The sequence below is a fragment of the Panthera onca genome, chromosome A1 (genome assembly GCF_046562875.1).
Source record: "Panthera onca isolate mPanOnc1 chromosome A1, mPanOnc1 haplotype 2, whole genome shotgun sequence".
Classification (NCBI taxonomy): domain Eukaryota; kingdom Metazoa; phylum Chordata; class Mammalia; order Carnivora; family Felidae; genus Panthera; species Panthera onca.
In genome coordinates this window covers 82932589-82945976 of record NC_138339.1, presented here as the reverse complement: position 1 = coordinate 82945976, position 13388 = coordinate 82932589, and the positions used below count along the sequence as shown (strand labels likewise).

The 13388-nt window shown below is 33.7% G+C and overlaps 1 protein-coding gene across 4 annotated transcripts in view; it reads right to left on the bottom strand.

Annotated features, from left to right (window-relative positions):
- The window catches only part of KIAA0825 (KIAA0825 ortholog), a 386168-nt gene that overhangs the window by 275945 nt on the left and 96835 nt on the right, over positions 1–13388 (bottom strand). For all 4 annotated transcript variants that reach the window (XM_060637682.3, XM_060637680.3, XM_060637684.3 and 1 more), the window contains one exon: positions 8201–8362. In XM_060637682.3, the coding sequence (XP_060493665.2) occupies positions 8201–8362 (162 nt within the window). The remainder of the gene's footprint in view (positions 1–8200; positions 8363–13388) is intronic.

Sequence of the window (13388 nt, the reverse complement as noted above, 5' to 3'; positions counted from 1 at the left end):
GGCTCTTTTGCATAGGGCACTCATTAACCCCAAGGGCCTGTGGACTATAGTTTAGGAATCCTGCTTCATTTCTCAACACAAATCACAACATAGGGTTTTAGATCAGCGTTATATCATTTAACCCGAATTGCTTTCACCATGGCTTGCATTTTATTGTGTCTTTTAAAAAAATGGTATTATAAATAACTAATTCTAACACTGAAATAAAATCTAGATTAATGAAATATTTTTTTTAAGTTTATTTATTTATTTAGAGAGAGACAGAGACAGCATGAGTGGGAGAGGGGCAGAGAGAGGAGACAGAGAATCCCAAGCAGGCTCTGCGCTGTCAGTGAGGAGCTGGATGTGGGGCTCAAACGCACACAACTGTGAGATCATGACCTGAGTTGAAACCAAGAGTCAGACTCTTAACCCAATAAGCCACCCAGTAGCCCCATGAAAGATCTTTAAATAAAGAAAAATGAAACTACAAGGTATTAAAATATGGAATACTTTTTCAAAAGATCTGTGTAGAGAAGATTTTTCAAAAGGACACTAAATGCAAAAGCCATAAAATAATTCTGCATAACAAAAATACCATTAGCAGTCAAAATAGATGGGACAAACTGACTTAGCACTCTTTTTCAAAATGTCCATACTATATATTTTTTATTAGTAGACTTTTTTTTTTAGAGCAGTTTTAGGCTTACAGAAAAATTGAGCAGAAAGTACAGAGTTTCCCATATATTCTCTTTCTCTCTGCCCTCAGTTTGCCCTAATGTTAACATCTTGCATTGGTGTCGTATATTTTTTTACAATTGAGGAACCAGTATTTATTAATATTAACTAAAGTCTATAGGATTCATTCTTTTTTTAATTAAGTTTTTAATTCTGGTATAGTTAACATACAGTGTTATATTCGTTTCAGGTGTACAATATAGTGACTCAACAATTCCATATGTCACCAAGCCTCATCAGGATAAGGCCATTCCTTAATCCCCATCATCTATTTCACTTATTCCCCTCCTACTTCCCCTCTGGTAGCCATCAGTTCTCTATAGTTAAGAGTCTATTTCTTGGTTTCCCTCTCTCTTTTTTTCCTTTGCTTGTTATTTTTTGTTTGTTTCTTTTTTTAAAAAAAATTAATAGCCCAAGCATACTTTTAAATTCAAATTTTAGTTAATATAGAGTGCAATATTGGTTTCAGAAGTAGAATTAATTCATAATTACATACAACACCCAGGGTTTATTGCAAGTGTCCTCCTTAATGCCCATCATCCATTTAGCCTATCCCTCCACTCCCCTCCCCTACATTAACCCTCAGTTTGTTCTCTATCATTAGGAGTCTCTTATGATTTGTTTCCCTTTCTTCTCATTATCACACCTTTCCCACATGTTCATCTCTTTTGTTTCTTAAATTCCACATATGAATGAAATCATATTGGTCTTTCTCTGATTGACTTATTTCGTTTAGCATAATACATTCTTAGCTCCATCTACATTGTTGCAAATGACAAGATTTCATTCTTTTTGATGGCTGAATAATATTCCAGTGTGTGTGTGTGTGTGTGTGTGTGTGTGTGCACGTGTGCGTGCGCGTGTGTGTGTGTGTGTACATACACTTAAACACACACACACATGCACACACACATATCTTCTTCATCCAGTCATCAGTCAATGGACACCTGGGTTGCTTCCATAATTTGGCTATTGTAGATAATGCTGCTATAAACATAGGAGTGCGTATATCCCTTTGAATTAATGTTTTTGTATTTGGGGGGCAGTAAGTTCCCAGTAATGTGATTCCTGAATTGTAGAGTAATTCTATTTTTAACTTTTTGAGGAAACTCCATACTGTTTTCGACAGTGACCACACCAGTACATTCCCACCAACAGTGCAGGAGGGTTCCTTTTTCTCCACATCCTCACCAAAACTTTTTGTTTATTGTGTTTTAAATTTTAGCCATTCTGACAGGTGCGAGGTGGTATCTCAATAAATTTTGGTTTGCATTTCCCTGATGATGAAGGATGTTGAGCATCTTTTCACGTGTCTGTTGGCCATCTTGATGTCTTCTTTGGAGAAATGTCTGTCATGTCTCTGTCCATTTTTTAATTGGATTGCTTTCTGGGTGTTGAGTTTGATAAGTTCTTTATATATTTTGGATATTAACTCTTTATCTGATACGCCATTTGCGAATATCTTCTCCCATTCTGTACAATGTCTTTTAGTTTTGTTGATTGTTTCCTTTGCTGTGCAGAAGTTTTTATTTTGATGTTGTCCCAATGGTTTATTTTTGCTTTTATATCTCTTGCCTTTGGAGACACATCTAGAAAAATGTTGCTACAGATGATGTCAGAGAAATTACTGCCTGTGCTCTCTTCTAGGATTTTTATAGTTTCAGGTCTCACATTTACATCTTTAATCTATTTTGAAATTAAGGATTCATTCTTTGTGTTGTGTACTCTATGTGTTGAAAATGCATAATGGTATGTGTCCACCATTACTGTATCATATAGAATAATTTCACTGTTCTAGGAGTCTCCTGTGCTCCATCTAGTCACCGCTATCCCTCTCTTCCCTTGCCTTGAAAAGCACTGCTCTTTATCATCTCTATACTTTTGTTTTTTCCAGAAGTTCATTAAATTGGAATCATATAGTATGTAGTCTTTTCAGATCGGCTTCTCTCATTTAGCAGTATGCATTTAAGAGTCCTCCATGTATTTTTGTGGCTTGATATCTCATTTGTTTTTATCACTGAATAATATTTCATTTTCTGGATGCACCACAATTTGTTTATGCATTCATCTACTAAAGGACATCTTGGTTACTTCCAAGGTTTGGCAGTTATGAATAAAGCTGCTAAAAACACACACATGATGGTTTTTATGTGAACATAAGTTTTTAATTCATTTGCATAAATACCTGGGAATGTGATTACTGGGTCATAAAAGACAGTGTTTAGCTTTATAAGATGCAATGAAATCATCTTCTAAAGAGGCTATACTATTTTACATTCTCATCAGCAGTGAGTGAGAGTTCCTGTGGCTTCACGTCTTTGTAAGAATTTGGTGGTGTTAGTGTTTTAGATTTTAGCCATTCTAACAAGTATGTAGTGGTATCTCTTTGTTTCACTTTCCATTTTCCTGATGACATATGATGTTGAGCATGTTTTCATATGCTTATTTCCCATCTGTATATCTTCTTTGGTAAGGAGTCTGTTCAGATCGTTTACTCTTTTTTTAAATTGAGGTTTTTTGTTTTTTGGTTTTTTTGGTTGTTGTTGTTGTTTTCTTGTTGAATTTTAAGAGTTCTTTGCATATTTAAGATACAAGTCCTTTACCAGAGATGTGTTTTGCAAACATTTTTCTCAGTCTATGGCTTGTCTTCTTATCCTCTTAACTACCATAACTTTTTACTTGGCAACTTCACTTCAGAAGTATACTGCCAGATACGTATGTGCTCATATAAGACATAGTTTCAAGGAAATCTGCTGTGTCATTGTCTGTGGTAGCAAACGGAGAGGAAAAAAGAACCCTACATGCTCATCAGTTAGGAACTGGTGAAATTATGGTACATGCACCAATGGAAAATTATTCAGCTATTAGAAAGAATGAGGTCTTTCTATATAACTGTTAATAAAAAAGCAGCTCTGCATCGTATGACAAGATTCCGTGTTATTTTAACTTGGTGAATAGTAGTTGTCCCTAAAAAGGAAAACTACACAAGGAGAGTGGAAAAAGACTTCATTTACAGTCTACTCTTTTGTCTTCTTAAAAGTTTTCCTATATGCATGGACTACTATTCAAAACAAATTTTAAAGAAGAAGACATAATAAAGATAAAATTGTTAATGACGTGAAGGGACAATGCTTAGATTCTTAACGTCACCTTACTTTTCTACAGATAGCTCATAAAGCCAGCTAATTTAAAAAGATACTTACTCTGGAAAAATAACACTAGTTCAAAGTACAAGCTTTGCAGATCTATTTCTGGAGATAACTATCTGCCATTGTGCAGCTATCATTTAAGACTTACAAAAAAAGTTAATTATCTTATATTTGTCTTTTCACTTCCAAATACATTATGCTTATTCACTCAAAGTAATATGTCTTGATGTTTATACAAACCATTTGCCTATTTTCAAGATGAATAAAAAAAGATAAGCTTCCCAAGACTTCTGTTGCTGGTAAGCAATTCTACAGTAAGACAGAAAATGAATTATGAAGCTGTTATGTTAACTTTTAGGATACAATCTTTCCCCCCAAAATTAAAAAAAAAAAAATTAAATCTAATCCTATATAAAGAGCAAAGGGTATCATTTTAAGGCAGTATTAGTAGGACCGATTCTAGACTAATAAGATATCTTACGGTTTTAGTGAATTATGGCATCTTTGCATTCACTTGAAATTCCAAATGGTCAACATCAAAATTTGGCACTGTCAAACTTTATGAGCTCTGTGAACATGTGCAAAGTATTTTACCTATTTAAATATATATTGAAAATTCTATTCACTTACTAGCATTGTCTAGAAAAGTAGATCATTTTTGGCTCATCACTCTAAAACATAGTTATTTATATACAGTCAACACTGGTTTCCTTAAGAGGATGCCCAGATTAAGGACCTCAGTAGAGTGCAGAGGGTCACAGGAATGCCAGCTGCGTAACAGTCTCTCCCTAAAGAGTTCGCTGTGGTTCATTTTACATTTCTGGTTAGTTTCCACACTGTCGCTTTCTTTCATAGAGAGTAGAGGTTGGCAGTACTTCCCTGTGACATCCACTTTCACACCCAAATTGGTCTTCATAGGCTCCCATTGTGTGCACTACAAAGCAACTTGCCTTGTTGGCAGCTCTAAGTGGGAACTACAAGTCTTTCTTTTCTTCACTGTTCTTTTCTGGCTCACAAGCAACCTCCCACCAAAAGCTGAATCTGTGGAAGAGACTACATCCAAGAGATAATACTATGAAAAAGTATGAAGAGAAGCCCAGGTGGCCACCTTGCAAATTTCCAATGTGGAAGCCTTCGACCTCTCTGCCCAAGAAACAGCTAAAGTCCTAGTGTAATGAGCTTTACAAACCCTAGGAGCCTCTTTACCTTAACTACATACGCCTCCCTAATACAATCCCTTAACCATCTAGCTAAGGAACTCTTAGAAGCCATTTGACCCCTCTTAAGACCCCCTAAGAGTACAAACAATCTTTCAGAAGATCTGAAATCTTTGATTCTTCTGAGACAAACCCTAAGTGTTCTTCTTACATCCAATTGAAGCAGCCATTGCTCTTTGTCATTGCTGGGGCTAAAGAAAAATGAGGGCCAAGAAACCTCCTGGTTTAGATAAATCTCAGATGCCACCTTTGGAAAATTTGAGGAACTGCCCGAAGAACAACTTTATTCCAAAGGAGCATTAGAAGTGCCCCATAAATCAAACCTGAGGCCACTCCAGAAGACACGATCAACTAAAAGAAATACAGTAAGGCACCATTACAGTCAAATAATGTGCTATCATTTACTGAAATGACCAAAACAGAAAACCATCAAGTCGTGACGAAAAAACAAAACGAAACAAAAAAACCAAATAAATATAATAACTAAATATCTTTTTTTTCTCTGAAAATGCTTATGTCTCTACAAAATCTATTGTATCATATTCAAATTACTAAGAGCATGGCCAATTTAGCTAAATTGATGATATAATGGTAAACATCAAAGTAAAAAGTAAAATATTTAATCATCTTTATATTTTCTCTGTGTGATGTTAAGCACCTGGATATTTTTAAAACATCTGGACAATAAGAAAAAAAAAAACAAACCCTCACTTTCATCACATTGTTTTGGTTACATGGACATAGTAGGCAACTCTTTCCAAGATCTTTATTAGCAAAATATGCTCCAATCAAAAGAAATACACAGGAAACCAAATGACTTGATCTTTTTTTTTTTTTTTTCGCTATTCCCTCCCACACAAGATTTCCAAGCAAAACATTAACTATCAGGATAACTTAAGATGCATTTGGTTTCTTTAATCATCCATTTCAAGGAATCTTTTCCTTCCTGATTTAAAAAAAAAACTATGCTTTTGATAAGAATTGATTAACTTGGCTGTACTGAATAAAACATTTAAGTTTTTCTTGACAATTTCCCTCAAGATCACTCTTTTCAGGGAGCCATTTATATAAAGTTATGTCAGATTAAATCAATCTTAGCTTTGTTTTAAAAAACATGAATTTCAACAATGAAGAACGCATATATCACAAGGGGATAGTCTAGTACTTAAGATATTTCTTATACCTGTCCTTCAAAACACCTTCCACATACTACGTTGAATAACCCACAACTGTGTTTCTATAATGCAATGCATTCTTATTAATGTGAACTTGAGTTACTTTTATCTGCCATGCTGCTTATATGACAAATTTGGGTAAGGCAGTATATGTAGCATAATTATATGTTTTCTCTGTTGATTTTACTCTTTAATGATAACTATTTCTCTCAAATATATAGCATTTGCAAGTCTCAACATTTCTTGGTCTTAATCTAAATAAGTTGGACCAGCTTTTCCTTTTCTCCTTTTATTCTGAAATCAGTATGTCAAACCTCTGCCTCAATCATTAGCCATTAAGTTTTCTATCTTCATAATACTTCTCTAATACAATTTTGATTTTGAATTTATGCTGCTCTTTAAAGGAATAAAGTTCTTAAAATCCACCTAATTTCTCTAGAGCCTAGTGTTGGACCAATATGAGTCCAAAGAGGTAAGAGGCTATATGTGTTGGAGTCCACTCTATTTCTTGATTCACACTTCAGAAAAGATCTGCTAGAGATGTGGATGAGAGATGCAAAATCATAGCCAACCATGGTGGATGAGTACCAACATCAACTGTCAACTGCTTGAGGCACCAACTTGTCACTAAAAAATTAGGATGTCATATTTATCCACTCAGATCTTTCTCTGACCCAGTCAGTTAAATCTAGAAGACCCGCTAGGGTTCATATTATCTCCTAATTAAATCTACTTTTCCATTCTGTCTTTTAATTTTCATATTTTCTGTCTTTATATTTTTATTATTTTCCTATTAGACTTTTTAATAGCTTTTAGAAACCTGACATCCACCTCCATTTTTCTTCAAATTATCTCCAAACTTGAAAAAATGATCTACTTTACTTTATAATTTCATAGTGCTACTTAAATGTAATCTGACACATAGAAGTATAAGCTATGCTTAAAACGAAAGAAACTTAGACCCTATAACTTTCCCAATATTATTCACCCAGGCAAATTAACTAAAGAAATGGAAAAGTAAACATATTAAACATATTAAACTTTAATACATATATTAAATTATATGTAATTTCTTACTAAGAAATTGGGTTTTGAAATCTTCTGATTGATTGTTAATCATCTGGTTTTCTCACATCATTTTGCAAACGCAGCCACAAGCTCTATTAATTGTCCTTAACATGATATATGGTATCATGCAAAAGAGAACTTTGTATGGTTTATTCTGATACAGATGAAAATATTTGGAAGTACAGATAGGAACACAGGGAACATATTTTAACTATCTAGATTTTGAAATCTAGAAACATTATTTCAACATACATGGCATAGTTTGCCTCAAAAGGATTTTGTGAAGACTAAACTTAAAACATTATATAATTATTATTACTTTTATAACAGCTCTCATTTACTGATTGTGACCTACTAGACATTCTTTTAAATACATAACACTAGATCATTGAATTCCCACAACCCTACATAACATAATGAGATCTGAAGCATGTAGTAATAACAAAAGAGAGAGAGAGAGAGAGAAAGTTAGTTTAGTCCTACACCATCATTTTGAGGATGAGAAAACAGAGGTCTAAAAAAATGAACTATCTTGCCTAAAGTCATCTGGCAGCTAAGAAGAGGAGATACTACATCACCCACTATGCTTGTTTTTTCCATAGGCTAGGCTGTGTTTCTCTGAATTAAAAAAAAAAATCTGATTTTATCTAAAGATCATTATCCAGATTGACCTCCAATGCTTTGTTAATTAGAATTATGGAGTTTGCCACATATAAAGGATGAAAATATAATTCTACGGTGTGTATTATATTTAATATTTATTTAAAGGATTCTATCATGCATTTTTTTTTCAAGTAATGGTATAGATTTAGTGGCATGAAGTGAAAACAGAGAGAAGAATTGATTTACAAATTTAAACAAAGGAGCATGTTACCTGAAGGATTTCTGGGTGTCTTGAGTGATATAAATATTTCTCCCAATAATTCTTCAACATTTTCTTCCAGCTTCAAAAAGGATTTTACGAGCTGTGCTAAGAATTTGAGTTCATTTATGGAGAGGAAAAAGTTTCTTCCTTTCTGTGAACATTCGGGTGTAACTGTGAAAGAGAAGATCTATTTGTACATTTTATTTGTTTTCTCAGTAAATACTGAAACAATCTATGTGTTTCCATAAACCATCAAAACTAACAAGTTCAATAAGTAAACCAAGTTTGTTATTAAAAAATGAATATAGGAGCGCCTGGGGGGCTCAGTCAGTTGAACGTCCAACTCTTGATTTTGGCTCAGGTCATGACCCCAGGGTCATGGGATTGAGCCTTGCACTGGGCTCTGCACTTATCTTTTAAGATTCTGTCTCTCCCTCTGCCACCTTCACGTTTGTGTTCTCTCTCTCTAAAAATTAAAAAAAAAAAAATGCATATAAAATCTCCTAAAGGAGTCTTTTCTTTAGGGAAACTGGGGATGAGTATTCTGTTTGATACAAATATGACAACTAAATAATTATACTGATTCTCAGAGTTATAAACAGGAAGGTGATTTGTTGTAAAATCATATCTTATACAATTTTATTTTTTTAAGTCTGTCACAACTTGAATCTAGTCACAAGGGAACATCACAAATCCAAATTGACAGAAAGTGTAGAAAACAGCTGGTCTGTACTCTTTAAAAGTGGTATGTCATGAAACACAGAGACTAGGAAATGTTCTAGTCAAAAGGAGTTTAAAAAGACATGACAACAGAAATCAATACATGATCAGTGTTTTATTTTATTTTATTTTTTTTTTTTTACAAAGAACATTATTGGGATAATTTGGTAAAATGTGAGTAAGGTCTACAATCTGATGCTCTTATTTCATGATTGTTAATTTTCTGATATGGATAACTATACTGTGATTATGAAAGAGAATGCCCTTGTTTTTAAGAAATATAGTGAAGTATACAAGGACAAATATCTGTAATTTATTCTCAGTTCAGGAAAAAAAAAAAGTTTTCAGAGACAGTGAATGCAAAGGTGGAAATGTGGTAAATTATTAACATTTGATGAATCTGGATAATTTTTGTAAGTATGAAATTAAAATAAAAATTTAACTTAAAATAAAAAGTGACAAGATAAAAGGAGTTTTCAAGACCTTAGAAGGATTCCTCCTATATCATTAAAAAGAAGCAACCTAATTGTTAAATCTAGACTACATAATTCATGAAATCATGTTTAAAAATAACTTCAGTCTAAGTAATTGTGATATCTATTGCTTTCATAAGAACAAAACAACTTAAAATAAATAAAGATTGATTTTTCCCTTTTATAATTAGTGTTTTCTACTTTTGTAATTACATCACACTACCATCTGAATACAGAAAAATATCTTAAACTTCAAGGATATGGAGAATAGAACTAACCTCACCAAATGACACTGTGGACGAAGTTTTCAAAGATTTAAAGAATTCTTCTTTATTAATGACACTTCTTAAAACATACATGGCATTTAAGAACTATCTTGAGGCTTAATAACAAATTGAAAAATCTGCACTCTTGTAAGGTAAGCATACAATCCCTTTGGTGAGAAAACACGTGGGAAGTCTCTTAGAAATACTGTAAGGCCTGGTGATTCCATGTGAAAAAGTTTACCTTCATCACATGGATCTAAAAGGAGGGTTCCAAACATGTGACAATTTAATGGGTAATCCACTTCATTTCAGTTAAATTTTAAAACGCTGGCATCAGACTTGTAACCGTATGATAGAGGTTTTCACTGAGGACCAAAAATGTCATGGTACCTCTGCGGATAATTTGAGAGAGACCCTGTCAGTCAACTTAAACAGTGGAATTTAGTCCTGTTCTTGAAGAGTAAAGCAACGCTTTAAAAAAAACCCAAAAAAACCCACAAGTGCCTACAAAAACTATTTCATCTCTAAATTGATATTAGGCCCACATACATTAAAGTCTACCTCTAAACAGCCCTGCTCACACCTGTCATTCACCCACAGGCATGCCAGAGAACACAAACATGGATGATCAGCATATAACTAAGATTCTACCATGAAAATCATGACCCAAAAATGAAAAGAAAAGAGAATAAATATACTGTGAATCATTAGCTGTTGCTTGACTCTCATTTTGCCTGTTTCATTTCTTTTAGGCTTTGCTCATGTGGTTGAAGGGTCTGGTTTAACCTTCTAAATCTTAAAGGTGTTCCTTTGGAACTAAATATAAGCCAAATTTTCAGACTTGAAGAATTCTTCTTCATTCTTTAATAGTTTAGCTAGAAAAATAAGAAGGCTTTGTGTAGCTCCATTCTCATTACAGTATTGTGTTTATAAAGTAAGCAAAGAAACACACACCTTCCTAAAACATCTTTGGGGTCAAAACCCTCTAACCTAACAGTGCTACTTGTTTAAAAATTATGTAAGGTTGGGGCACCTGGGAGGCTCAGTTGGCTAATCGTCTGACTTTGGCTCAGGTCATGATTTCATGATTCATGGGTTCAAGCCCTGGGTCAGGCTCTGTGCTGACAGCTCAGAGCCTGGAGCCTGCTTTGGATTCTATGTCTCCCTGTCTCTCTGCCCCTCCCCTGCTTGGTTCTCTCTCTCTCTCTCTCTCTCTCTCTCTCAAAAATAAATAAACATGAAAAAAAATTATGTAGGGCCTGAGGATTCCATATGAAGAGGTCTTACCTTCATGATCTGGATTTAGAATAATCTTGTACTGCAGAAATTTAACAATATTGAGTGCTAAAGGCTTTTCAATTCAATGCATCTTTACAACTTCATAGTGAAAGAGGACAGAAAAATATGTGTGACCTAAATCTAATCATTTTTGTCCCCAAGAAGCAATGATTATGGTAGAGGTCCATTAATTAGTAGTCCTTATTTCCTATTACTATTAGCTCAGTGTTCTCCCAAGGGCTATTGTGAAGGTTCTTAATTTATGGAAAAATAATTCTGTGATAAATTCATTTTGTGGAAGTCCATTTAAAGCAAAATTAAACACAAAGGATGGACTAGCATAGCCCACACTTGTCTTATTTTCCCTACGATATCTCCCAGGACTAGAGTTCTACTCATCACATCTTAGCTCATAATTTCTATTTGCCTACACATATATATTTTTCTGTTTCTCAGACTCTTCACTGTCAACAAAATTAGGAAAGGGTTTCCCCTTTTACTTTTGCTTTCAGTCAATTAATCTTTTTTTCCTCTTTCTTTCACCATTCTGTTTGTCCTCTCCTCCAACTCACCTCCCCAGAAAAATCTTACCTGAATACAATCAATTCATCTTCCCTGCTAAACTAATCTGGCCTTTTATCTATTTTTTTCCTAAACATTATATGACTGTCTTCTTTCAAGAAACTTTGGGCATACAGGCTTATCCACAGGCAAATATGTTTAGCTGTCCACCAATCACTGCTATAAAATACCTGAAATAATGATTGTCAGTTTATTATAGGATGAGTTCTATGATTCTTAAAAAATATAAAATTCTTCTAAATCCTAATAATATTATAAACAAAGGTTACATTTGCATCTTAGGGTAAGACTTTGATTTACCATTAACTAACAATGAATAAGTCCATGTTGAGGGTTTTCCCCCCTCCCCCATATTATTTTAATAAAAAATTTTCTAAAATATGATTCCCTGCTTTCTTATTATTTAGTATTTAGAACACAATTAAAATTTTTCTTCATGATAGAGTTAGGATAAAAGTTTTTTATATGCTCCACTGACAGATGAATATCTGTCCCTCATCAAAGGGCACTTCTCAAACCTCATTCTACAAGGATTCTATGATCAAATAGGTTTAGGAATCACTACATACTAAATGCTACTTAAAGAGTCCCACAATGCAAATTAGCATATTAAAATCTATTTACTTTTATAATAATGTAAATTAAAAAAAAAAACAATGTTTCTCAAACTTTTTTGAGACACCAGCTTACCAACAAATCTATTAACTTTTGGGATGTTCTCAAACAGCAGTGTTGTATAGGGCACACTGGTTTAGATTACAGAACTACTTGAGTATTTATATCTGACTTGTAGTCTTTCCTCCAATTGTTAGACCTTTAGCAGAGGGTTCTTGTTGCTGGCTTTGTGACTGGTTTTACCAGTATTTGCTTCCATTTGTAAACTACTGCTCCTAATAGCATCATAGTATTCTGCAGACCCCTTTGAGAAACTAATCAAAGTCTCCTAAATCCCTATGGACACTCTCATTGAAAAAAAAAAAAAAAAAAAGAAAAAAGAAAAAAATCTATGTAGTCATTGTTTCAGCGCTTAAACAGAACCACCTAAAGTCCATTATGGCTCTCACAGGGCACTGTGGTCCAGGACCTCCTGAATTGTTAAAAATGCATATATATTCCTTGGCCATCACCAGACGCCTGTTAAACAAGTGTCTCAATTGAGTTTTCCACCTATTGGAGTTTGAGACCACTGCCTGAGGAGTCCATGAAGTCTAGTTAAAAACTGTTATGGTAGAAAACTACTCTCTGGATATCAGAAAATCTGGGGATTTTGGGTCTTAGTAAGTCAACCAAAGAGGTGCTATTGCATAAAACAATGACTTAAAAGAGAAATGTTCCCTTTTTTCTGATTTCTGATTTTTTAAAAATTTCTGGAGGAAATATAGAACAATGGTAGGAAATTTCTAAAAGCATATCTTACATATCTGCTCTGGGCAAAAGAAATGCTCCTAGGAAAACACCCAAAGAATAGTTGTGGTTTTATAGCACATTCATCACAAATGTGAAATGATTTCCATGAGGCCCAAGATTATTTCCAGTGTATTCATCATAATATTTCAAGAACATAGCATAATTTCTTACACAAAGTGGGCACTAAAAACAAAACAAAACAAAACAAACAAACAAACAAACAAATTGGTTAAAAAAATAAATGTATGAAATTCCACAGGTCCTAGAAGTAGGTAGGTTTGTCTCAGAACAAGGAAAGATTTTATACCTCTTCCTGAAATGCATTCTTCAAAACAATGACTATAGATTGAGTCAATAAATAAATAGATAAATAAACACATGCATAAATAAATACAGTATTATATACACTTTTTTTTAATATTTAGTTAGACAAAAGAAATTTGAAGATTATTTCTAAAATAGAAAATGTGT